Source organism: Geotrypetes seraphini, chromosome 10 (genome assembly GCF_902459505.1).
Source record: "Geotrypetes seraphini chromosome 10, aGeoSer1.1, whole genome shotgun sequence".
Lineage (NCBI taxonomy): Eukaryota > Metazoa > Chordata > Amphibia > Gymnophiona > Dermophiidae > Geotrypetes > Geotrypetes seraphini.
In genome coordinates, this window is record NC_047093.1 from 94692755 (window position 1) to 94718442 (window position 25688).

The window sequence follows — 25688 nt, forward strand, 5'->3', positions numbered from 1 at the left end:
AGATATGAAGGCTACCACTCAAATGGAGAAAGCCTCGGCCAAGGCTTATAAAATGCTGGGTTGCATTCGAAGACATTTTGTCAGCCGTAAGCCTGAAGTCATAATGCCATTGTACAGGACCAAGTATCTTACGGGCCGCATCAAGGCGGAGGAAGATAACTTCTTTCTCAAGGGTCCCACGACAACAAGAGGGCATCCGTGGAAAATCAGGGGCGGGAAACTACGAGGTGACACCAGGAAATCCTTTTTCACTGAAAGGGTGGTTGATCGCTGGAATAGTCTTCCATTACAGGTGATTGAGGCCAGCAGCGTGCCTGATTTTAAGGCCAAATGGGATCGGCACATGGGATCTATTCACAGGGCAAAGGTAGGGGAGGGACATTAGGATGGGCAGTGGCCCTTATCTGCCATCTATTTCTATATTTCTATGACCATGGTGAGACCTTATCTGGAGTACTGTGTTCAGTTTTGGAGGCCATATTATCAAAAGGATGTGAAGAGAATGGAATTGGTTCAGCGAAAGGCCACTAAGATGGTCTCAGGACTCAAGGATCTCCCATATGAAGAACGTCTAAGCAGGCTACAGTTATATTCTCTCAAAGAACACAGAGAGAGGGGAGACATGATAGACGTTCAAATATCTTACAGGCCATACCGAGGTGGAGGAAGATATCCTTTTTCTTATGGGTCCCACGGCAACAAGAGGGCATCCGCTCAAACTCAAGGGTGGGAGATTTCATGGTGACAATCAGGAAATACTGCTTCACCGAAAGGGTGGTTGATTGTTGGAATGGCCTTCCACGTCAGGTAGTTGAAGCCAGCAACGTGCTCGACTTCAAGAAACGATGGGATAAACATGTGGGTTCTTTTGAGTGGGCAGACGGCCCTTTTCTGCCGTCATACTCTGTTTCTAAACAGCCCCATGCCTTAAAAAAACCTCTGAAAATGAAAAATTGAAGTGGGCTGGCTACATATGTTTATAAACTGTACATCAGGGTTTCTCTCTCTAACGTGTCTTGGTGACCCCACAGCCATTCTGTTTTTCACACTATTTACAAAAAAAAAAAAAAAAAAAAAAGTCATACATACAGTGGAAACTCAGTACATGCATAGGAGAAATTTGCACTTTAGGTGTCCCAACACCTGAAATGGCTGTAGGAGGCATCAAAACAAATTTAGGAAGTCTTGCATTGTTACGAGTGTCACCATTTGTAGAGAGTTGTGAGTATTGTTCATAGTGCCCTACCAGCAGAATTCCAATCAGCCATTGGCTTCATAAACACCATGAAGTGAAGAAAGTTTAAACTGATTTGGCCCTTTGCCATCTCCCAGTAGGAACACATTTCTAGGCAGGCACTAGAATATTTGAATAAAAAAAAGGGAACCCCAAACAGCTGCCCATTTGCTACCCCCAGCTGTATAAACCTAAAGACTAAAAGAAAACTGAATGGTATATTTCAGCTCATGGCTTCAGATTGTTAACAAGTGAAGAAGAAAGGCAGAGAAAATGGAGCTGGATGGAAATTAACAGGAGAGGAAATAGTCTAATTGTTGGTATAGTCCTTTGTTTCACTGCCAGTCTCATTCAGGATGGTGGTCCTTACCAGCGCTTCTGTGACTGCATAGGGGTCACAGTTAGCTGCTGGTCGGCGGTCCTCAAAGTATCCAAAGCCTTCCTGGCCAACTTGGCGGGGGATACGAATACTAGCACCACGGTTGGCCACACCAGCAGAGAACTCGTGAATGTTGGAGGTCTCATGGCGACCAGTCAGTCTCCTGGAGTTGTCTTTGCCCCCCCGGGGGTCATAAACACAAATGTGGTAGTCATGTCTCTTGCCCAGTTTTTCAATTGCATCTTCAATGTATCTAAAAAAAAAATAAAGGGAAAAGTAAAGCAAATTGTTGTTAATTTCTCATGAACTCTTGGGGGCAGCAAATTAAACAATTACCATAATAGAGTAGTTGCTCTTCTTCAAACAAAAAGCAGATACAGTTTGTACTATGATACTGTGACAATGAATTTAAAGAAGCATTTTTACACAGCCGCCATCTTTCTTGAATTTACACAGCACAATAAAGAATAAAGACCACATTCTGACCACAGTCATCTTAACACCAGAGCTTCTCAACCCAGTTCTTGGGACACAATTATCCAGTCAGGTTTTCAGGATACCCATAATGAATATCCATGAGGTATATTTGCATGCCTTACCCCTATGGTATACACATTCATATTCATTGTGAGTATCCTTGAAACCTGACTGGTTAAGTGTGACCTTAACAGTACAGATATGCATCAAGAGAAAGCGTATTCAAGAGCATGTTAAGGTTTGTGTTAACTCATCTCTGGAAGATGGGTCTATTGTTGAGTCCCACTGACCTATAAAGTGGAGAATAGAGAATGACATTGGGGAAAATTTGTCCTCGTCTCCGCGAGCTCAGTCCCCCCATCTCCGCAAGCTTGGTCTCTGTCCCCACACAAGCCTCGAATAGTTATGATTTTATATTGAACTTATTTTATTAAAGTATAAAAACGAAACAATATTCTATACAATAATTTTATAAACATAAGTACAGAACAAGGATCAACAAAACCCCCATCTCCCCTCCTCTTCACAAATATCCTCTCCACTATCGAGAAAACTGTATAAGCCAAATTATTAAAGAATGCTACACAGAAAAATCATGCTAACAGAATACCGCAATCACACATGACAGGAACAGTGTTAGGGGAGTGCAACTAGGGAACTACTACCGGTCAAAGAGAGCCCTAAGCCAGCTGGAAGCTGGAGTAGCACAGCCTGGGCTTTGCAGTCCCCAGTTATGTCTAACACCAGCTCTAGCAGAATACATATTTCAAATCTGATATATTTTTTAATTACAAAATAGATCTTTGGTTGTCTGGTCACTTTATTCTTCATATCACATTGGTCTCAAGCTCTGGTTTCTGTTTCTATCTATCTACTCTTAACTCACTTGGCCAAGGTCTCCTGATCATTTGACATGTCTTCTTTCTCCATGATCACCATTCCTCTTCATCTCTCTGTATGTTGTTTTCCCCCCATGTTCAGCAAGCATCTCCCTTCTCTGTCTCCTATATTTCTCTTTCTAGTAATTCCCCTGTAACCCATCTCCATGCCTTCATCATCTCACCATTCTATGATCCCCCTCCTCCTGTATACAGTATCACTCCTAATATCCCTATGCTCTGCCTGTCCAGCATCTTCCTTCTGCGTTCCTATTCTCCCCCATGTCTAGCCATCTTCCGTGTCCATATACTTTCCCATGCCTAGCATTACCCCTCTGTGTCTATATACCACCCGCTTGCAGATGCAGCATTCCTGTTTTTTTCCCTGTTCCATGCCCACCACCTTCCCTCTTTTTGCATATCTCCTTGTGTCCAGCTTCTCTCCTCTCATACACCAATGTGTCTCACTCTTTCCTCTCTCCCTCCACTATATTCAGTATTTCACTCACTCTTCCTTCATTTCCTTGGTTCAGCTTTTCTCTTTCCCTTTCCTTCTCTCTTCTTCCCTACAGTTCCTGCATCTGTCCCCCTTCCCTCTAGCCCACCACCTCTATTCCCTCCCTTCAGCGCCCAGGTGTGGATCTGGCACCTCTTCCTTCCTTCCAGCTTCACTCCACCCACCACATGGGCACAGCACCCGTTTCCCTCCCCCCAATCCTCCGACTAGATCCAGCAAACTGTCTCCTTTCCCTTCATGTCCAGCAGCCCCAAGCAACTCCATCTCCCCATCGTGGGTGCAGCAGCAGCCCTCCCTCACGAGTCCAGAAGCCCCCCTCCCTCTGTATTGCCGATCCAACAGCCCCCCAACCCTCGCACCCTCCCTCCAGATGGCAAAAAAAACAAAACAAAACCCCAAACCAAACAAACCTGTGAATGCGACTCCTGGGTTGGCCCCTTCACACCTCCTGGGATGGCCATACCAGCCTGTTGGAACAGAAGCTTTCTGCATGCAGGGCTGTTCAGATCAGAACCTTCTTGCTACCGAGTTGCTCCTTCTGACATAAGTTCTGGCTGTTGGAAAGAGGGACTCAGCAGCAAGAAGGTTCCGATCTGAGCAGCCCTGCATCATGTGTGAAGGAAGCTTCTGTTCCAACAGGTTGGTATGCCCACCCCAGGAAGTGTGGAGGGGGCCGACCCAGGAGTTGCACTCGCAGGCTTTTGGGAGGGAGGTTACAAGGGTTGGAGGGGGGAACTGGACCAGCAATAGGGAGGGAGGGAGAGGAGTGCTGGACATGAAATCTCGCCGAGGAAGGCACAGAGGCAATTCGGGGCAGATACTTCACTACAGGGACAAAACCATGTAGTGGTGAATGGCCTTGTCCCTGTACCTGTGGCAACCAGTCTTTCCTCCCCCCTCCCCCTCGTTCCCACAGGCTAGCCATGGGTAACAGTCACCGTGTCATTCTCTAGTTCAGAGGTTATTAAAATAAGGTTTGGTCCTATCTGCTGACCTAGCCTGAACATGAGAAACAAACAGCTGACTGACAAAAGACAAAAGTTACCTTGATAAAGAGGCAGAGAGAGATAATCAGTCTACTCTTCCAGCAACATGTTTATGCCAAGAGCCTAAATCAAACATAACATGGACCCTGAACTTTTGCCTCATCCAGCAGTACATTGACCCTCCCCCTACAAAAAGCAGTTACAGGATCTCTGTAACCTCTGTCCACTAGAGAAGGTACTAACAAACGGCAAGCACAAGTCTGAACGTGATCAAGGCTGGTAATCAGGTTCCCAGACCTTTATAATAGGGAAAATACCAGGGTAGGGAGACCAAGAAAAATATCAGAAAGAGCTTCTCAGCCCTACTCGAAAACTTTGATTTACCCTCTCCCTTCAATGGGATGAATTCTAGTTTCTGGAAGCCAGATTCTCAAAGCTCTAGCAACCCAGTAAAAAATACCAAGTTGAGCCGCCTTTTTTTTTTTTTTTTTTTAAATTAATTGGGCGATGCTCAGCGCAAATAGCATGCAAATCATATATGCATGCTATTTGTGCAGAGTAGCCTAGTAAATGGGGAGAGGAACTGTGCCTAGTGTCTGTTCAGAAGAGCAAACTGCTGGGAACAGGTCTTCCCCCTGGCCCTTGCCTTCTGCAAAGTCCCAAACTCTTCTCCCCTGCCTGCAATCAGCTGTGTTGGCATTGGAGCTGCAATCAGCTGAGCTGGTGGGGGAGAGGTGTTATGGGAAAATTAGAAAAAGAAAAAAAAAAAAAAATAAGAAAGAGTGCATCTGTTGTGCACCACACAAACACACACACAACTGCTACCATCAGCTCCAGACCTGCTGGAAAGTTTTGCCCTGTAAAAGAGGCATTTCCTTTGGTTCAGAGGGAGAGCTCACTTAAATACTACTGAGCTCCTTGTAGTGCATTTGAATAGGGTTCTCGGTGGCTGCTACCGGGATTGATAAAAGCCTCCAAGCACCCTTTTGAGCATCAGAGAATGAACTTCCATGCCAGCAAGACCAACTTTAATTTGTACTACTGATATGGAAAGCTTTTGAGAATCTAGTCCTCAGTCCCTGCATTTACAGCAGGGACTGTATTTTCCGATCATACCCAGAAAATGAATGAGATTTGTGATCACAATCCAGAGTCTTGAGTCTTATTCCTTAAAATATTAAATCCATTAAAGAACACTTACTTGAGGCCACCTTCCCTCCTCATGGCCTCCGTGCTATAGTTAGTATGACACCCAGCTCCATTCCAGTTGCCAGTCATTGGCTTGGGATCTAACGTGGCTACGACACCAAAGTCTTCACAAACCCTGTGCAAGATAAACCTGGCCATCCAGAGGTGATCACCCATCTCGATCCCTTCACATGGGCCAACCTGGAACTCCCACTAAACAGAGAAAAGGAAACCCACCAAAAGGTCAGCATTATCCATGAAGAGTTAAGTTATCAAGCTAGATTTCAAGCTAAGGAGAAAAGCATATTCAAAATCTGTGTTGTGGGAGGAGGGACGTGGGATGTGAACAGCCAATGCTACTCTCTACTAGAAGAGCACCAGTATGCCTCTTTCAGACCAATAATTCAAGAATCCTTTATTCCTTCCAACATCTGTGCACACTTTTCGCATCAACAGCACAGATGGAAGCCTCATCCAGGGTGACTGTACCACTACACCACACACTTCTGTTCAGCACTGTGAATGTCTGGAAGCACTATAGAAATAATTATTATTATTAGTAGTAGTAGTAGTAGTAGTACACAGTGCCAATCCTGACATGAGTTTGGGTATTTGGTGCTACAATATCCTTTTTATTTTCAGCCTAGAGCAGGGCTTCTCAGCCCAGCCTTAAAGACGCATTCAGCCAATCTGATTTTAAGGGTCTGCACAATAAATATACAATGAAAATGGTGCATGAAAATCTCCTACATGCATAGTCATTCTAGAAATGCTGAAAACCTGTCTGGGTTGAGAACCACAGGCCTGGAACCATCTGAGGGCTGGTTGATAAATGAACCAGAGGCTAAAGTCTAAATCCCACCACCTCCATTCAATGTGACCTTAAGCAAGTTCCTATTAAGAATCATCATCATAACTGAATTCCTATTCTGCTGGCCCCACACAATCACATGGACAGCCTAATGCATCTATGAAGCACTTTGACTTTCAACCTTTCTTTTTCCATTCAAAGCAAAGATACCAATCACTAGATTGTGGTCTTATAGCAGGGAGTTTTTAGAGTCCCTGTGCACTCATAAATTTTATCCTGGATACTCTGAAAACCAATCCAGCTTTGCACATGTTCCACCTCTCCAATATACAAGCTGTATATGTAGATGAAGAGTTTAAAGTTTTGATAACCATAATTTAGAATAAAGCATTTTATATAAGTAATGCAGTTGTTACTGTTTTATGCATTAGCAAGATTTAAGATAAGATTTGTTATTGTGTTTTTTTAAAAAAAACATTTTGAGTTTTTATAAACTGCATTAAATGGTCTTATAAAAAAACATGCTAATACTGCAAATCATGGCTTCCCAAAACCTGCATTAAGGATTGCAACCTGGACATAACCTCTGTTGAGATGTCATTGGCCCGTGCCTTCAGCGGCCATATTCTTTCTTGTAGCCAAAGTAATGGAGTTACAGTGATCAAATGTTTAACTATCCAAATACTTTATTTCATGCATTGTGGCAATGTCCTCTTATTAAATCATTCTAGTCTGCCAGCCTATTATTTTTAGGTTCATTATGGAATAGTCAATTAGTGGAATCTCCAATTAGTGGAATCTCCAAGGGGGTGTTATTTGGTAAAGCTGCTGCTTGTAGGGGTTTTGGACAAGGAAGAAGCATTTTATTTCAAAAGGCATGTATGCATTTTGCAATATTGGTTACAGAAAGATTCTCCTAATTTTTGGCATTGGAGGAACCAATTCCATCGTTTAATTTTATTTGAGGTTTGGAAGGTTCGTACATTTCTTAGACAAACTCGTCTCTTTTTGGAAATCTGGGACCCATATATTTATGATTCTTAATGTTTTATATTGAAGCTTTGGAAACATTCATTGCATTTCAACACCAGGTAATTTGTGTCACCTTCCATTCTGGGGAAGGGGAGGGAATAGAAGGGATGATAGTAATATGTACTGAAATACTTGAATTGTATATTTGCTTAATTCATTCATTACAATGTTATAATTGGAAATAAAAAAACAATGGGGGGAAGGAACAGGGAGAGTATATAGAGGTATGAAATAGGTCATTTGGAAATATATTTTGGAGGAATGATAGAAATATGTATGGAATAATTAGAATTGAGAATATAATTGCAATGACTATCTTATTGTATATTTATTTGATTCCTTCAATAAAATGTTATAATTAAACAACATTAAGTGGAGACATTTAATCATCTTGGATGCAAGGAAAGACCAATGACAAGGTCAAACTATAAAAAAAAGGAAACTATCTCTTCCTCAATACATACCTGAGAAGGCATAACCTCCGCGTTGGTACCACAAATTTTCACACCAGCGTAGAGGCATGCTTTATAATGCGATTCCACGATGTCCCTCCCATATACCTTGTCAGCACCAACACCACAGTAGTAGGGACCTAGATGCAAAATAGGGACTATGAATTCAACATCAGAAAAAGAAAATAGTTCACTGCCCTCCCTATGTACAAATACCAATAAAACAGCAAGATGACAGCACAAAGACCAAGTGACCAACCTACTCTGCTGAGGTGCTTATGTCTATCCAGAGGATATGTTGCCCAGTTGCCAGCTTCTACCTACCTCCTTTATACCCTACCTTGGGCAGACAAGTGTAAAAAAAGATCCCACAACCTTCCCTTATCTGAGCAGTTGCTGTACTACCAAAGCTGCTACCCAAACTTCTTGCCTCTTAGGTAGGGTTACCATATGGCTCCAGAAAAAGGAGAACAGATCGAGACATCCAGGTTTTACTTCCATTGCTTTCAATGGAAGTAAAACCCAGATGTCTCAATCCACCCTTCTTTTTCTGGAGCAATATGGTAGCCCTGCTCTTAGGTCCTTGTGGCTTTTCTAGAAGGTTCCAAACTACCAAGGTCCTGTAGTACTGAGCAGGTCAGCAAACTAGATTCTGCTCTCACAATAGGAAGATGATGCAACTTCCCCCAGGTCTGAATGTCACACTTAACTTTGTGCAGCACAACAAAGAAAAATGAGGAGACTTAAACTTTGTGAAATCTATCCTTGGCATTCTGTTTAACTCTTGCCTTGTTATTAAGAGATAAGCCTTTGCAGATGTCAAAACTAGTTAAAAATGAAAAAAAAAAAAAAAAAAAAAATAATCCAACTCAACCATTGGGTTGAAGGCACGGGCCAATGACATCTCAACAGAGGTTATGTCCAGGTTGCAATCCTTAATGCAGGTTTTGGGAAGCCATGATTTGCAGTATTAGCATGTTTTTTTATAAGACCATTTAATGCAGTTTATAAAAACTCATGTTTTTTTTAAAAAAACACAATAACAAACCTTATCTTAAATCTTGCTAATGCATAAAACAGTAACAACTGCATTACTTACACAATATCCTTTTAGCAAATTCTTACAATTAACATTACTCACTGCCTCTCAATCATGCCCATATCATACAGATTATTTTATGAGTGGTCTTAGCCACTAGGAGAATGCTCAGCACAGATTAGCCTCTGTGCTAGAGGTTACCAAGGAGAAGGTAACCATTCAGTGAAAAATTAAAAGCCAAGAGGAGTTATTTACACAGGAAGCCCCACTCTGGCTTTAATGCTCATGGCTAATGTGTATTTTGCTCACATGAGCCACAGATCACACAAAGCCCAGATGTGGTAGTCTCATCAAGCTCAGGAATTAAGCCGTAGACTTACTGCAATTCAAACAAGAAATTTTACAGGAAAATCAAAGCAAATCAGGAAAAAAAATTAAAAGATCTGGAAGTTTAATACAGGAGGTGTCCCAAGCACCAGTTACTCAGGATATTCACAGTGCCTATGCATGAGACACTTGCATGTGCTGCTTGGACTGTATGCTACTCTTTGCATTTATCCTGAAAACCAGATTTAATTGCGTTCTATTAGGAGGTATGGGAATTGCTTTAATCTAAGGGCCACCGCGTGAGCGAACTGCTGGGCACGATGGACCACTGGTCTGACCCAGCAGCGGCAAATCTTATGTTCTTATGATCAAGAAACTGTTTTATTTTACTTTTGTGATTATGATAAATATACTGAGGGCCTCAAAATAGTACCTGGCGGGCCGCATGTGGCCCCCGGACCGTGAGTTTGAGACCACTGGACTAGATGATCATGGACTAATGAACTCATGAACTAACCAAGATCCAGTTTTGGATAAAAGTAATCATAAGAATTGCCGCTGCTGGGTCAGACCAGTGGTCCATTGTGCCCAGCAGTCCACTCCCTAGTCTATGCATCCTGCACTTAGGCTTGCTGGGAGGGCCTTTTGGAGCAGAATTGGGCACACATTTTGTTGTCCTCAGTGACAAAGAGGTCCATTATTGGAGGGCCCCACCTGTGGAAGAGGTCCTGTACCTTCTGGGTGGAGAGACCATTTGTGGGGATCCAATTTCCGGCTGAGGCTGTGTGCCAGGGTATTGTTGAGTCCTGGGAGATAGGTGACTTGAATGAGAGTGTTGATTGATAAAGCAAAGGTTCAGATCTAATATGCTTTCCTGCAGAATGGGAGGGAGCCCGTGCCTTTGTTTGTTGATGTAGAATATTGGTCACTTGGTTGTCTGTTTGAATAAGGATGGTTTGTTGGAGATCCAAGGTGCAAAGGCTTGAAGGGCATTTCCAATGGCCCTGAGTTCAAGGAAGTTGATGTGAAACCTGGCTTTGGATAGTGTCCAGAGGTCCTGGATCCTCAGGTGTAGGGGGTGGGCTCCCCATCCCTGTTTGGAGGCATCTGTGGTGAGTATAAACTGGTGCCGAGGTTGCTTGAATGGTTTGCCTCTGTCGAGGTTGCATTGGTCCATCTACCATCTGAGTGTGTTCCGGATGTACCAATCAATGGTCATCTTGTGGGACAGGGATTGGGTATGCTGATTCCACCTTTCCAGAGGTACCACTGGAGCAGGGATCTCAAAGTCCCTCCTTGAGGGCCGCAATCCAGTCAGATTTTCAGGATTTCCCCAATGAATATGCATTGAAAGCAGTGCATGCACATAGATCTCTTGCATATGCACTGGGAAAATCCTGAAAACCTGACTGGATTGCAGCCCTCAAGGAGGGACTTTGAGACCCCTGCACTGGAGGGTTCGCACATGGACCCTGGCTACTGGGACAATGTGGATGAAAGCTGCCTGACAGCTCAGTAGGCAGAGCAGTGTACTCGCAGTGACTGCATATGTGGATGATATTTGTTGTATTAATGTAGATATTGCTGCTCCCCTTGCAGGGGGCAGAAAAGCTGCGTTGAGTGATGTGCAAATTCTTGCCCTGATGAAGTCTAGTGATTGGGTTAACTATAAATTGGATTTCTTAGTGTTTATTAGGAAGCCTAGGGACCATAGGAGCTTTGTCACATTGACTGCCACTGCTATCTCCTGTGTAGATGATCCCACAAGTAACCATTTGCCGAGGTAGGGAAGCATACATATTGTGTTCTGGGGTGGCTGCCACTTCTTGTGAAAACTTTTGGTGCTGAGGAGACCTCAAAAGGAAGGTCTCGGTACTGAAAGTAGTGGGAGAGTACTTGGAAGTGTAGTAGCTCCTCGAGAATGTGCGAGAATGCATCTTAGAAGTCCAGGGAGGCCAGCCAGTCTTTCCCTTGGATTAGCAGTCCTAGAGACCGTATGCAGAAATTTTCTTTGAGGATGTATTTGTTGTGTTGTTGGAGGTCTAAGATGTATCTGACTCCTCCCACCTTCTTGGGGATGAAGTAGTGGAAGTAGAATCCTTGGTTGTATTCTTCCTGAGGAATCAGTTCTATGGCTCTCAAAGGAGTGCCTGAATTTCTTTGAGCATGAGGTTGGACTGGAACGCCAGGTTTTTGTTTCTTGATGGAGGATGTGTTTGGAACCCGATGCGGTATTCTTGCTTTAGGATTCCTAGAACCATTTGTCCGATGACATGCTTTCCCAGGCTTTGAGGAAGAAGAAGCATTCTCTGATTTGGGGGGGGGGGGGGTGAGAGACAAAAACTGGGGCCTGCCTTTGTGAAGGTGGAGTTAGTTGGTTTTTTGTTGTTTCTGTTCCTTGTGGCATTGTCTTTACGGATAGGGGGTGCCGTAGGTTTGCGGTATTTGACATTGGGTGTTGATATCTGTGGTACTGGTTGGTGTGTTGTCTTCTCGATGAGGATTTCACCAATCTGTCTGAGGAGAGTGGTGTAGTGTTCCTTTATTGTTTTTATTGTCTTCTTCACCTTGATTCCAAAGGGATTCTCTCCTGAGCTAGGTGCATTGGTGAAGCATTCATGGGTGCCCTCATGTAGGCCCGAGGCTTGTAAACATGCTAGGCATCTGGCTGCAATAGCAACTCCAGCTGTGTGGGTGGAGGTTTCAAATGCAAAGGCTGCTCTGATCATATGCTTCCCACATTCTTCCAATTGGAGGGAAGTGAGACTCTCCTCCACCCTCCTTAGGAATGTATCATTGTACAGAATGAGCCAGAAAAGGTGAGTGGCAATTCTGGAATTTAGCTTGAACCCATGGTAGACATTTTTGTCTGTGGTGTCTAGGGTTTTGGGGTTGTTGGCATGCAAGTGGGAGCTCCTGTTTTGAGGGCCAATTACACGATGGATTGGTACGAGAGCTGTGGCTTTTTGAAGCCCGGTATACTGAGAACCTGATACTTTGAGTCAAGTCTCTTTCTTGAAGACAGCGGATACAGATAGTGGAGTTTGCTAGATTTTATCTTGGCAGTCAAGAAGTAGTTTGTGGACTGGCATTACAACTGTGGATTTTGGTATGTTCAAGTACTTTAACAGATCTGGTGTTTTGTTATTTGTTTTTGTGGCCTGAACCAGCATCAAGTGTCATCTTGGTGACCATCTTCTAGAGCAGGGGTCTTAAAGTCCCTCCTCGAGGGCCGCAATCCAGTTGGGTTTTCAGGATTTCCCCAATGAATATGCATGAGATCTATGTGCATGCACTGCTTTCAATGCATATTCAGTGGGGAAATCCTGAAAACTCGACTGGATTGCGGCCCTCGATGAGGAACTTTGAGATCCCTGTTCTAGAGGAACCTTGGGTAGGTTAGATCCTCCAAAAGAGAGTCGGGTTGGGGTAGCCCATGCCTGATGTCTCCCAGGGTGCTGAGAGTGGGTAGGTCTTCCATGGTTGAGTCAAAACATAGAAACATGAAGGCAAATAAAGGCCAGATGGACCATCCAGTCTGCCCATCCACAGCACAGTAGTCTTCCAGGAAGTGAGGTTCACTGTCCTGGTCTGAGTTATAAGTGTTGGTGGTCAGTGACTTATGTGGTTGTCCCCACAGGTGGTTGAGGGTGTCACATGCCATTGCCTTTGGTCCAGGGTCTCTAATGGGCTTTTCAATTGTATTGTTGGCCCTGGGACTTGTTGGGCAATGAATATGCTGAAGAGGTCAAGGAGCTGCTGCTGCTAATGGAGGGGAGAACACAATAATAATTTAATAATAATAATAATTTATTTTTTTGTATACCGCCGTACCCAGGGAGTTCTAGGCGGTTCACAACAAATAGATGAATTACATACAGTGCGATTGAGAAAAGAAGAACATAGCAAGTCAGTCGAAAGGTCAAAACTAGTTTACATTGACAATTCAGGTGAGGGAAGGGCTAATACAGAGCATATACAGTATGTACTGTAAGAGAATACAATTGGATTTATGAGAAGGGGGAACAAAGCATATTAGATGAGAGGGGGGAGCAACAATCTTGGAAGGGCGGGGAAAAGTAAAGGAAGAGGTGGGAAGCGTTGAGGAGGGGGAGGGGAGGGTTAAGGATTTGATCTATTGCAAAGAAGAGATTTTAATCTGTTTTCTAATGTGGAGAAGGGGAACGTTAAGGCAGAAGTCGGTAGCATTAAGGATTTGGTCCATTGAAAAGTAGAGTTTTGAGCTTTTTTCTAAAGTGGAGGTATGAAGAGGCGTCAAGTATAATTTGGGCGATACATGAATTTAGTTTGGCCGCTTGAAAAGAGAAGGTTCGTTCGAGGAATCTTATAAGATGACACGATTTCAGTGAGGGAAGAGAACTTAAATAGGACTCTTGATTCGAATGGCAGCCAGTGCAACTTGTGGTAGAAAGGGGATGTGTGTTCCCATTTCTTCAGGCCAAAAATAAGGCGGATGGTGGTATTTTGGACCAATCTCAGCTTCTTGGTGATTTTCTTGAAGGCGCCAAGATAAATGATGTTACAGTAGTCCAGGACACTAAGAATAGAAGCTTTGACCAGCAGACGAAAGGAGGTGTCTTCAAAGTATTTTTTAATGGTGCGGAGTTTCCAGAGCACCGAGATACTTTTCTTAAACACTAGGTCAGTGTGTTTCTCCAGTGTGAGATGCTTGTCTAAGGTGACTCCTAGTATTTTTAAGGATTGCTCAATACAGTAGGCAGTTTCCTTGATTTTGTCGTTTGGGGATACTAAGAAGAATTTAGTTTTTTCTGGGTTTAGCTTTAGTCTAAACGCTGTCATCCAAAGTTCGATCTGATTTAGGGTGAAAGAAAGTGAGTTTAGAAGCTCTGAGGTAAGGTAAAGAGAGCGGAATGATTATGGTGATGTCGTCTGCGTAGATGATGAATTTGAGCTTTAAACTCTGTAGGAGGTTTCCTAGGGAGGCAAGGTAGATGTTAAATAGGGTGGGGGACAAGGGGGAGCCTTGTGGGACCCCACAAGGGTTGTCCCAGCTATAAGAGGTCGTGTCGTCCTTGAACATCTTGTAGGTTCTTGTTGTCAAGAATTCATGGAACCAATTGAGGTGGTTCCTTGGTGTTGGTTCCCTGACTGATGGGGTTATTCCCTTTGTTTGGTGGTTAGGCAAAGTTTTCTTCCTGTGCTGTTCCGGTGAGGAAGATGAGAAAGAGGGGAAGGAGGTTATTGGTAGAACTTGTGTGGTTGTCTATCTTTCTGGATGGAATCTGTATGTGGTGGTTATGCCGATTTTTAAAAATAGCTCCAGGGGAGATCCGGAAAATTACAGACCGGTAAGCCTCACTTCAGTGCCGGGCAAAATGGTAGAAAAATAAAAAATAATATAAAAAAATAATTGTGGAACACGTAGACAAACATGATTTAAAGAGACTGAGTCAACATGGGTTCAGCCAAGGAAGACCTTGGCTCACCAATTTGCTTGACTTCTTTGAAGGTGTGAATAAATATGTGGCTAAAGGGGAACCGGTTGATATAGTGTAGATTTTCAGAAAGCTTTTGATAAAGTTCCACACGAGAGGCTCCTGAGAAAATTAAAGTGTCATGGGATAGGTGGCAAAGTTCAATGGTGGATTAGGAATTGGTTATCGGATAGAAAAGAGGGTAGGGTTAAATGGTCATTTTTCCCAATGGAGAAGAGTAAACAATGGGAGTGCTCCAGGGGTCCGTACTGGGACCGGTGCTATTTAACTTATTTATAAATGATATGGAAATTGGAACGACGAGAGAGGTGATTAAATTTGTAGATGATACTAACTGTTCAAAGTTGTTAAAATGTATGCGGCTTTTGAACTGCAGGCGGATCTTAGGAAATTGGAAGACTGGGCGTCCAAATGGCAGATAAAATTTAATGTGGACAAATGCAAAGTGATACAGATTGGGAAGAATAACCTGAATCACAGTTACAGGATGCTAGGGTCCACCTTGGGGATTAGTGCCCAAGAAAAGGATCTGTGTATCATTGTAGACAATATGATGAAACCTTCCGCCTAATGTGTGGTGGCGGCCAAAAAAGCAAACAGGATGCTAGGAATTATTAAAAGAGGTATGGTTAACAAGACTAAGAATGTTATAATGCCCCTGTATCGCTCTATGGTGCGACCTCATCTGGAGTATTGCATTCAATTCTGGTCTCCTTATCTCAAGAAAGATATAGTGGCGCTAGAAAAGGTTCAAAGAAGAGTAACCAAGATGGTAAAGGGAATGGAACTCTCCTCATACGAGGAAAGACTAAAACAGTTAGAGCTCTTCAGCTTGGAAAAGAGACGGCTGAGGGAAGATAGATTGAAGTCTACAAAATCCTGAGTGGATTAGAAAGGGTACAAATGGATCGATTTTTCACTGTCAAAAAGACTAGGGGATACTTGAAGTTACAGGGAAATACTTTTGAAACCAATAGGAGGAAATTTTTTTCACTCAGAGATCAGTTAAGCTCTGAAACGTGTTGCCAGAGGATGTGGTAAGAGCGGATAGCGTAGCTGGTTTTAAAAAAGGTTTGGACAAGTTCCTGGAAGTCCAGTCTGTTATTGAGAAAAACATGGGAGAAGCCACTGCTTGCTCTGTATTGGTAGCATGGAATGTTGCTACTCCTTGGGTTTTGGCCAGGTATTAGTGACCTAGATTGGCAACCATGGGAACGGGCTACTGGGCTTGATGGACATTGGTCTGACCCAGTAAGGCTACTCTTATTTTCCTGTTATTTTCTTTGTGGTGGCCCTTTAAGGAGGCAGAGCTTGAGGCATTGCTAGTGCTGGTGCTGTCTGTGAGCTGGAGTAGGCCTTCAAGGTGTTGTGCCTTTAAGGGGGTGGAGACAGCCACGATGATGAAGTCAGGGGATGAAGCCGAGGCTGCAGTTTCCCCAGAGTTGAGAGGCTCATGGCGCTGTGCTGCATCAGTGCAGTCATCTCACGGTGGGACAGAGATGGGCGATGGAGAGGATAGGAGAACCTTGGCTACTGCCTGCTGCAGGGTATTTTCAGTTGCTGACTGAAGTGGCTGGGGAGACACTGCAGGCACAGGAGCAGTCCTGTTGGCACTGTGTCTTGGAGCAGCAAGTGAGCCGGGGCTGCTGTGTCCTCATGGGTGAGGGTTTCTGGTTGCATCAGGCAGGCCATGGCTGGTTTCTGCTTGCATTGGGGTCGTAGAGGGAGATGTTCCGGAAGCCTTGACTTTCTTGCTCCTTCAAAGTGTTGGCCTGCTCCGTTGGGAGATTCTTTAGGGAGTGTATGTGATTTTTGCAGGCCCTCAGGGACATCTTCAGGCACTGGGAGCAGGCAGCCACAAGGTGGGCTTCTCCGAAGAAATGGACGAATACCTCCTGTGGATCTGTGGAGTACATCTTGCAGTTCAGGCATTTTCTTTGAATCCTGGTTTCACTGCGCTGGTCTTCTCAGGTTTGCAGACTGTGCGGTCAGACATGATCTTTTTGGAGTTGGTTTTTTTTTTGGAGAGCAGGTGATGATCCAACCATTGGGCAGGGCGGATAAACTTAACTGAGTATAGAGAGGGCTAGCACAAGCTTCTATAGGGCTACCTGCACATGCTCAGAGAGGATACCTCAAAACCTTCTTCTGCGCTCTAGGAAAGTAGATCTGAATTCGGCTCATCGGATGATGTCACTAAGGTGTGGCTGACTCATCTTGTTTGTCGGTCCATGGAGATATGTAGCTTATGTAGATTTGGAAGGGGGAGGTACATCAACCCTATATACCCCCTCCCCACAATAATTAAGTAATCAAAGCTTCTACAATATAATAAACACCACTGTCTTAACAGTTTAGTGAACAGAGTGTGTGTACATAGATTCATTACCCTCGTTCAGATTTGTAATATTTCTTAAGAAATTCACATTTGCAAAACTGCCTCACTGCCCACCTTAACATTTCAAAAATCAACCATGCTGCTGGGCTAGTTGACATAAAAATCTAGCTCTACCATCCCGATAGATCTCAAAATATACTAATTTTAAAAAGCTGATGTTCCACCAATTAATGCATTTTTTTTAAGAGCTGCGAATAAAAAAATAAATAAATCAGTCTACTCCCAAATTGCTAAAGATCTAGGTGATGTTCAGAACAGTTAGCCACACCAAGAGGTGAAGATATCAATTACAACCATATATGCAAAACTTCTACCCACCCAGTAAAAGAGGGCAAGGGACTAAGTACTCTCTACATGCAACAGATTTCAAAGACCATAATCACACATACACTTCTGCCTTCAAAACTGAAGTTACATATGGTTTCTGACTAAATGAAGAGAATTTAAAAAAATGTTCTCAAACTCAAGTGCGATGGGTCTGACTTAGTGGAAAGATCTAGAAATAATATTCAGTTCTGATGTAGGAGAACAATATTCCTGTTTAGCATCTATCAGAGTTAGCACGGAAGGGCTGCTGTCACAATACCTAACAACAAACCTAGAATTAGTCTCTTCTCATAAGTTCAAACAGGGGAGTGGTAGGATGGAAGGATGTCCTTACCCTGTGGTCCAGGAAACCCATTCTCTGGCCAGCCATATGGGTGTCCATTGATCCCTAATAATGTGTATTCCTGCTCCATTCCAAACCAGACATGGTTGTCTGCCACCTTGTCCATTATCTTGTTACAGGTGTATCTCAAATTGGTTTCTGGTGGAAAGCACAAGAGAAAGATGTCATGGGTCAAAACTTGCAAACCACGTGCCACTTGAGTTTGTACAAGGAGCAATGGCGTTCTTACCTGCAGGTTTCCTGTTGTATTTAAGGACCTCGCACATCACCAGCTTGTTTGGATCAAGACAGAAAGGATCACGGAACATCTGGACCGGAACCAAGTACATGTCACTGTTGGAGCCTTCAGCTTGATATGTGCTTGAGCCATCAAAGTTCCATTCTGGAATGTCTGGAGGGAGATAACCCTAAAATGTGAACTCAAAATACAATTCCAATAACTGCCTCCATCCCATTTACAAAATCCAGATGAAATGTCCAACAAATACTTGCAAGCATGTTAGATTTTAAGGAGTATCCTATATAATAATACCCTTAGCGTGCATGCACACTTCCAATTTTCGTGGCTCTGTGCGTCTGTAGCTCCGTGGCCGGCATAGAAATTGTAAAGTGTGCGGCGCGTGCACGCATGATGATTTGCTTCGAGTGGCAGTTTAACCTAATCCAGCAGCGGTTACTGTGTGCCAGTTGCCCTTCCCCAACACAAAGAGTGATAAAAAAAGTAGGATGGGACACGATAATTGACAAGGAGAGAGATTGAAAGAAAAAACAAAACACCCAGAGAGGACATTGACAGACTGACACACTGAACGACAGGTAGGTGGGAGTGAAAGACACACACAGAAGGACAGAGGGCCAGGGACAGAGGTTGAAAGAAAAACAAAAAACAAAAAAACCAGACAGTGGACAAGGAGAGAGACACACAGAAAAAAAGACAGACAGCAAAAAAAAAAAAAAAAAAAGACAGACATACAGCGGCCAAGGAGAGAGACAGCAAAAAGACACAGTGGCCAAGGAGAGAGAGAGAAACAGAAAGAAAGACAGACACACATCTGTTCTAGCACCCGTTAATGTAACGGGCTGAAAGACTAGCGAGATTAATAAAACATCAAAAAGATTCCTACCGAGAGGCACAAGTATCCCCTTTAGAAATAAAAAGGAGTGGAAATAAGACTGTCCTTGCAGGGTTGTTCTGCTTTACAATGTTATCACCTACTTTAGTTCTAAACTCAAGATCCTGCACAGAGAAATTGCATCCAAAGCTTAGGATGTGATTTTTGGTCTAATAAGTCAGTATAAGCTTCAACAGATCCAGTTGATACTGTTGGTCAAAGTTGTATCACTTACAAATTATCCAAAGTTTGCATTTCTTGCTTACACTTATTTCATGATGGTTGGCTATCTTTCACTGTGCAAGCCACAAGTACTATATGAAATAATGCAGTGCAGTTGGTGTCATTTCCCCCCTTCCCTCGGTACACATGGTCCCCGGATGTCAGCCTGAGGAAGAGCTAGGAGAGCAAAATACCCCAAAAAACAGAACAATAAGAGGCCTCTGTTATGTGGTGTATGAACTGAAGGAAACACACAATTATAAATATTTACAATATGCCACTGGTGCAGTATATAAGAAAGTTTATTTTACATCAAGATTCTTCATACCATCACATTTTAGTATGAAGAGCCTATACCAGTGATGGCTAACCTTTTTGAACCCGAGTGCCCAAACTGCCGCACAAAACCAAAGAATTTCCTCAAAGTGCCAGCACGTCAATTAAACCTTAATAACAAGATTTTAGTATCTAAAAACTCTTTATAAAGTTGCCTGAACTATGTAACATCATTTTTAAAGGTTGGAATCTTTGTATTGTCAGAGAATCAATTTTATTCACAATCCTTTGGTTTTCATTTCAATTTATTGGCAATTTATAATGTTTTAATTATTTCATTCATGGGCCAAATACACACATACTTTTCTCTGTCGCCGCACTCTTTGACCAAAAGATTTGTAAGCCTGCAACCACGTCAAGGTAGACTCTTTCAGCAGCTCCCCTCCCTCCCCCTTACCTTTGTGGCCAAGTCAAAATGATCTACCAACAATAAAATTTTAAAAACACAAAGCACGCTGTACGCAGAGAAAATGTTAATTATCATTTATATTCCGCAGGTTTTCAAAGAGGTCAAGGCAGATGACTTTATGCAATGTCACCTCAGTAACAACTATACAAAAATAGACAAATATTCCCCCTCCCTTTTTACTAAACCGCAATAGCGGTTTTTAGCGCAGGGACCTGCGCAGAATGCCCCACGCTGCTCTTGAAGCTCATAGGCTCCCTGCGCTAAAAAACGCTATTGCGGTTTAGTAAAAGGGGGCCATAGTGCAAAATATAGACAGCATATATAAATTCTCAAAACGGACACATTTTGATCACTAAATTGAAAATAAAATCATTTTCCTACCTTTGATAATTTCATCAGTCTCTGGTTGCACTTTATTCTTCTGACTGTGCATCCAATATTTCTTCCCTTTTTTCAGCCTCCTGTATGCTTTCTCTCCTCCAGACCTCATTCCCTCCCCAAACTTTTTCTTTGTTTCACCCTGCCCCCTTCTTTCTTTTTTTCTCTCTCCATACCCCCTTTCATTCTGTATGTCTGTCTTTCTCTCTCTCTCCGTGCCCCATTTTTCTTTGTTTCACCCAGCCCTCTTTCTTTTTTTTTTTTTGGCTCCCTGTCCCCCCCTTTCTTTCTTTCTTCTTGCCCTCCCCTATGCCATCACCATTGGGAAAATGCTGCCACCGCCACTGGGGAATAGGCTGCCACCGCCGCTATCGGGAACAGGCCGGCGCCGAGTTCGCCCTGCTTCTCTTCCCCACAGGGCCGACCAACTCTCGCCACTCGACGTCAATTCTAACATCGGAGAGGACGTTCTGGGCCAGCCAGGCAGCGATTGGCTGGCCCAGAACGTCCTCTCCGACATCAGAATTGACGCGGGTGGCGAGAGTTGGTCGGCCCCACAGGGAAAATCAGGGAGAACTTGGCACCGGCCTGTTCCCAATGGCGGCGGTGGCACTCAAGTGGCTAAAGAGATGCAGTTTGCCAGCCTAGGGAGAACACTAGAGGGTGGCCAGCTGTGCACTCCCTTGGGGCGTAAAACCGGGGCAGACCGCCCCCACCCCCACCTTGGTATGCCACTGTCTGTACCTCACTCCCTCCTTATGACCAAAAATTCTCCTTTCTTCTATTCCCCGTGTACACAACCATCTCTTTCCCTCCCTTCCTCTCTCCCAAGTCCTCGCCTTCTGTGTCCAAAAACACATTCCCTCCCCCACCTCAGCATCTCTTTCCCTCCCTTCTTTTCTCCCAAGTTCATGCCTTGTGTCCAAAACGCACTCCCTCCCCCTTTTGTGTTCCCCGTTTGTCTCCCAGCCCATCTTAGCAACTTTCTCAGCAAAATGTAGCTCGAGCCGCGTAGGCTTGTCTTCTATTTCCTGCCTGTCCCGCCGCGCACACATAGCCGATCAGAAATCTTCCCCGACTTTAGCGCTGACGTGGGAGGGCAGACTTTGCTTAAGCCCTCTCTCCGACGTCAGCGCTGACGTCGGGGAAGACTTCCGATTGGCTGTGTGAGCGGCAGGGCAGTCGGAGTAGAAGACGAGCCTCGCGGCTCGAGTTATATTTAACCCCGCGGGTCCCCCATCGTCCCCGTTCAGCTCTCTCTCCTGTGCACCCCCTGGTAGTACTGCCCTGATGGCGGCCCTGCGCGTGCCAGCTGCAAGGCCTTCGCGTGCCACAGTTGGCACGCGTGCCATAGGTTCGCCATCGCTGGCCTATACCATTCAGACACTGGTCTTATGTAGGTTAGATTAGGCAACTGTAAGGAATTGCAGCCTGAGACACTATACAAAACTAGTCTTGAGAAGATTAGGCCGATTCCTGTATAAATCTCTGGTATCTAAAAACTGCTTGCATTAGTTTAAGGCATTAAGAGGTCAGGGGCCATGGACCTTTCCAAGCACCTAAAAGAACACAGGCCATCTCAAACAATATAATTCTCTTAAAAATTTATTGCATTTGTTCCACTGCTATTAGTAAATCTGAAGGAAAGAACCACTCAAGCCTTTTTCATGCATAGCACCTAAATTGTCACACCCCTCCCCTTTTTTAAACTTTTAAAGGTAGAGCCTAGCTCAACCAAACTGTATGGAGATGGGTTCAGTATCCAGCTTGAATACTTTTCAAAATTGAGTAGTTTGGGCGCGTGGTACAAGAGGATAACAGTCAAGTCCCCTCATCCCACTTCATCCTCTTATAAGGATCATGCAACAAAATGATTTGCTGTAAAGTTGGTAATGCTCATGTAAAGAACATCTATGTCCCCCTCCCCATATATAAAACTTTACAGCAAACCTTTGGTGGATGAATCATGGGGGAGTGGGATGAGGGGACCTCAGACTTATCTTTTTCAGAGATAGTCAGTGATCTAGGAGAGAGAGGGGAGGGGAAGGACACCACCCTGACTTTACCATAACTAATGTGTGTGTATGGGGGGTGGACTGAGAATATATTTTCTATTTGTTCACATTACTCTTTATAACAACAACAACTAATGTAAAGCCAACTCAACTGGTTCGTTTTTAAATAATAATAAACTCAAAAGAATCTAACAACGAGGCTGTTTCTGTACTAAAACCAGCTCGAAAAACAGACTGATTATCCTGCAATATACTAAATTTGTCAAGGTAAGCTACCAATCCCTGGTTGACCATACCCTCCATTAACTTAACAAACAAAGGGATACTTGCAATAGGTTGATAACTGGGTATCAGAGCAATAGATTCCTTAGGATTTTTTTTACAATCAGTGTTATGAAAATGTGACTTAAGTCCTTTGGAAATGTACCACTCTGTAATAGAGAGGAAATTCAATCAAACAACTTGGCCCCAACTCCAGGGCCCTCACAAAAGCTAGGTCCATCCAGCAAAAAAAAACAACAACAAAAAACAGGGGGGGGGGGGGGGGAGAGGGACCAAGTATTACCTTGAACACACTTAGGCTCATTGTCCAGGGTTCTGGTCTTGCAGCGAACTCCCTCCCCAGTGCCATCGATCCATACGTAGGTGACCAGAACCTGTTTTGCCTGGGGCAATTTCATATACTGCTCCCGGACCCCTTTGTTAAGTTTGGAGCTGTGTGACACAGACATGGTGGCTTATTTGGAAGAAAACAGCAGAGAGAGAAGGGAAATCCATTAGTGAGAGTGTGGAAAAAAAACTTCAGGACATTTCAAAGTATATTAAAAACATATTTATTAATCTATTTTGTTATGATATTGTTCCAACAGCAATCTATTAAATGACCAAAAATTAATGTTAACCAACCCCTCGAGTACATTCCAAACAAAAGGCTTTTCCTTTTTATAGTGGCTGCACTCGTTTTTAAGAGTAAATATTACATTTCTTGACAGCAGAATTAACTATTTTGGAGTTAATAAAAAAGTGAACAATTTCTTCCTAAATTACACATCTAGGGCAAAAATGTGATTTTTTAAAATAAGTTTGTAATACTCCACATAGAGAAAAGCATTGGAAATATTACACAACAAAATTATTTTTACATTTCAAATGTACCAAAAATGCAAGAGGATAAAGGGGAATCAGAAAAACCAGTTCCACCATCCAATTCAAACAGAATTAACAAAGAGACCACAAGAGCAAAGAAGAGGAATTGACCCCCTTATCAGCAGTCCTACTCCTACAGCTACCAGCAAGGGAGGGATAAAGGGCTGACGCTGAGAAGGAAAGGACAGGCTCCCAGGGCTGGATTAGTAGGTTCAAAGGAATTTGCCTAACTAATTTAATAGTTAAATTGCATGGGTTGAAAACTTCCCTTCACTTAGTATGTACTACTAACCTTCTCCATTCCAGACCAGATTTTCAAAGGGAAGCTTTATTTAATATGAGACTATCCTCACCAGGGACCAAAAAGAATACAAAAATGCTCTAACTTACTCTCTCGCCTGGTACTGTCCTTTGTGTTTATTCAGGCAGTGTCGTCCCCCACCTCCCCCCAGATCTGCCTATATCCGGCATTTGCTATTTCTTTTCCTAGACCTGTACAGACCCTACACACTTTGCTGAAAAGTAGTAGGAGTGAAAAGTGGGGCACTCTCCCCAGATCACGCACTGGGTTCATTGATTCTCTCCAGAGACCCTGTACAGGGTTCAGCTTCCCCCCCCCCAGCCCCTTCTTCCTGTGACTACAACTTTTCCCATTAATTAGATCCCATCCCAGCTTCCGCACTGGAAGGGGGGGAGGAGCATTAGAGAGCTTTAGGGGAAGCCAAGCGCTGGAAAGTATCCGCACACTTGCCATCCTTCTGCCTTACAGCCACCTAGTTTTTAGAATCCTGAAAAAAATCCAGACCCTTGTCAATCCTAAACACATCTGAGACCTCCCCCCCTCCCTTTACGGGCCCTAGGTATGTAGTTTGCCTTACGATTTAATCCGGCTCCTTTCCTTGGTGCTCCGGTACTTACAGTCCTTTCGATCACCGGCTCCAGCAGTAGGGGAAAGCCGCCCAGACCCGGCAGCCGGCGCTTATACGACACCCGCCCGCCCTCCGCTCCTCCCCCAACTGACGCAACGAGACGTCAGGAAGGGCCGCGCTCTCAGCAGGACAGGGTAGGGCACTGCCCGGAACAACTAAACAAAGTCCTGGAACTGCCTTAAACTGGTTCCAACGGAACCCCATCGTCAGCTCTGAACTTTTAACCACTTTTATCCAGCTGCCGACTCAATGCAAATGCTAAAGGCGATCATTAGCTGCTCATTGTCTCCACCCATCCACGAAAAGGCAGAAGGGTTGGGAATGAAAAAGGACATGCGGCAGTGAAAAACTTTACGTGCATAAAGTAATTTTTTTTTTTTTTTTTGGGGGGGGGGGATGCTAGTAAAGCTGAGTTTTTTACTCTTTGATAGCATACGTTAAATTCAACTTATTTTTGGTTTCATCCTTGTAATTCCATGGATGGATTGGGGGGGGGGGGGGGCTGGGGAGTACACGTTTGACATAACATAAAGAACATAAGAATAGCCTTACTGGGTCAGACAAATGGTCCATCAAGCCCAGTAATCCGTTCTCACGGTGGCCAATCCAGGTAACTAGTACCTGGCCAAAACCCAAAGTGTAGCAATATTCCATGCTACCAATACAGGGCAGACTAAGTCAATCCACCAAAAAGGGCAAGAACCTCTCAAAACTGAGAGTAGAGTGATCAAAGAGCAATGGCAAAAGTAACTATGAACACTCAGTATTGAATAGTCAAATATAGACAATTGTATACAACTGATAGCGAATCATAATGCTCAGAGAAATGGAGGTGATAACAGGGCAGAACCCAACACTACCACCTCACCGCCCAATCAGCACTTGAATTCAATGCACCAGCTGTAAAAATTATTAGTTATGCACAATTACTTTAAGTGCACTAAGCTACTAATTTAGTACAAAATAACAAACGTTGATTAAGTAATCTGAAACAGCAAACTTATCTTGAGCTTGCGGGTTCCGAAGTGACACAGGCTTTAATTATGTGTAAGAATAAAGTAAGAGTTTTAATTATTTCTTTATATTTTTAGAATGACAACTCGCCCACACGTTTTTGAGTCCTCTGTAAATTTTCATTTGGTTCCCTGAGGCAGGAGCGAAACGTGTCTGTGTCACGTAGGAACCCACAAGCTTGTGTGGCCCCGCAAGTTTGCTGTTTCAGATTACTTAATCAACGTTTGTTATTTTGTACTAAATTAGTAGCTTAGTGCACTTA

The 25688-nt window shown here is 43.6% G+C and overlaps 1 protein-coding gene across 2 annotated transcripts; it reads right to left on the reverse strand.

The window, feature by feature from the left end:
• Positions 1-927: 927 nt before the first annotated feature.
• LOC117368423 (glutamine synthetase) lies at positions 928-24519 on the reverse strand. 2 transcript variants are annotated; one of them, XM_033962069.1, is made up of 7 exons: positions 24402-24519; positions 22903-23073; positions 18095-18256; positions 17857-18003; positions 7967-8094; positions 5673-5872; positions 928-1866 (listed from the first exon to the last, which is right to left on the reverse strand). In XM_033962069.1, exons 2-7 carry the CDS (start codon positions 23066-23068, stop codon positions 1545-1547), a joined length of 1125 nt encoding a protein of 374 aa, XP_033817960.1. In that variant the 5' UTR covers positions 23069-23073; positions 24402-24519; the 3' UTR covers positions 928-1544. The 2 variants fall into 2 exon arrangements, with proteins under 2 accessions (XP_033817960.1, XP_033817961.1); XM_033962070.1 differs by having other exon boundaries at positions 24362-24462.
• Between the last annotated feature and the right edge of the window lie 1169 nt (positions 24520-25688).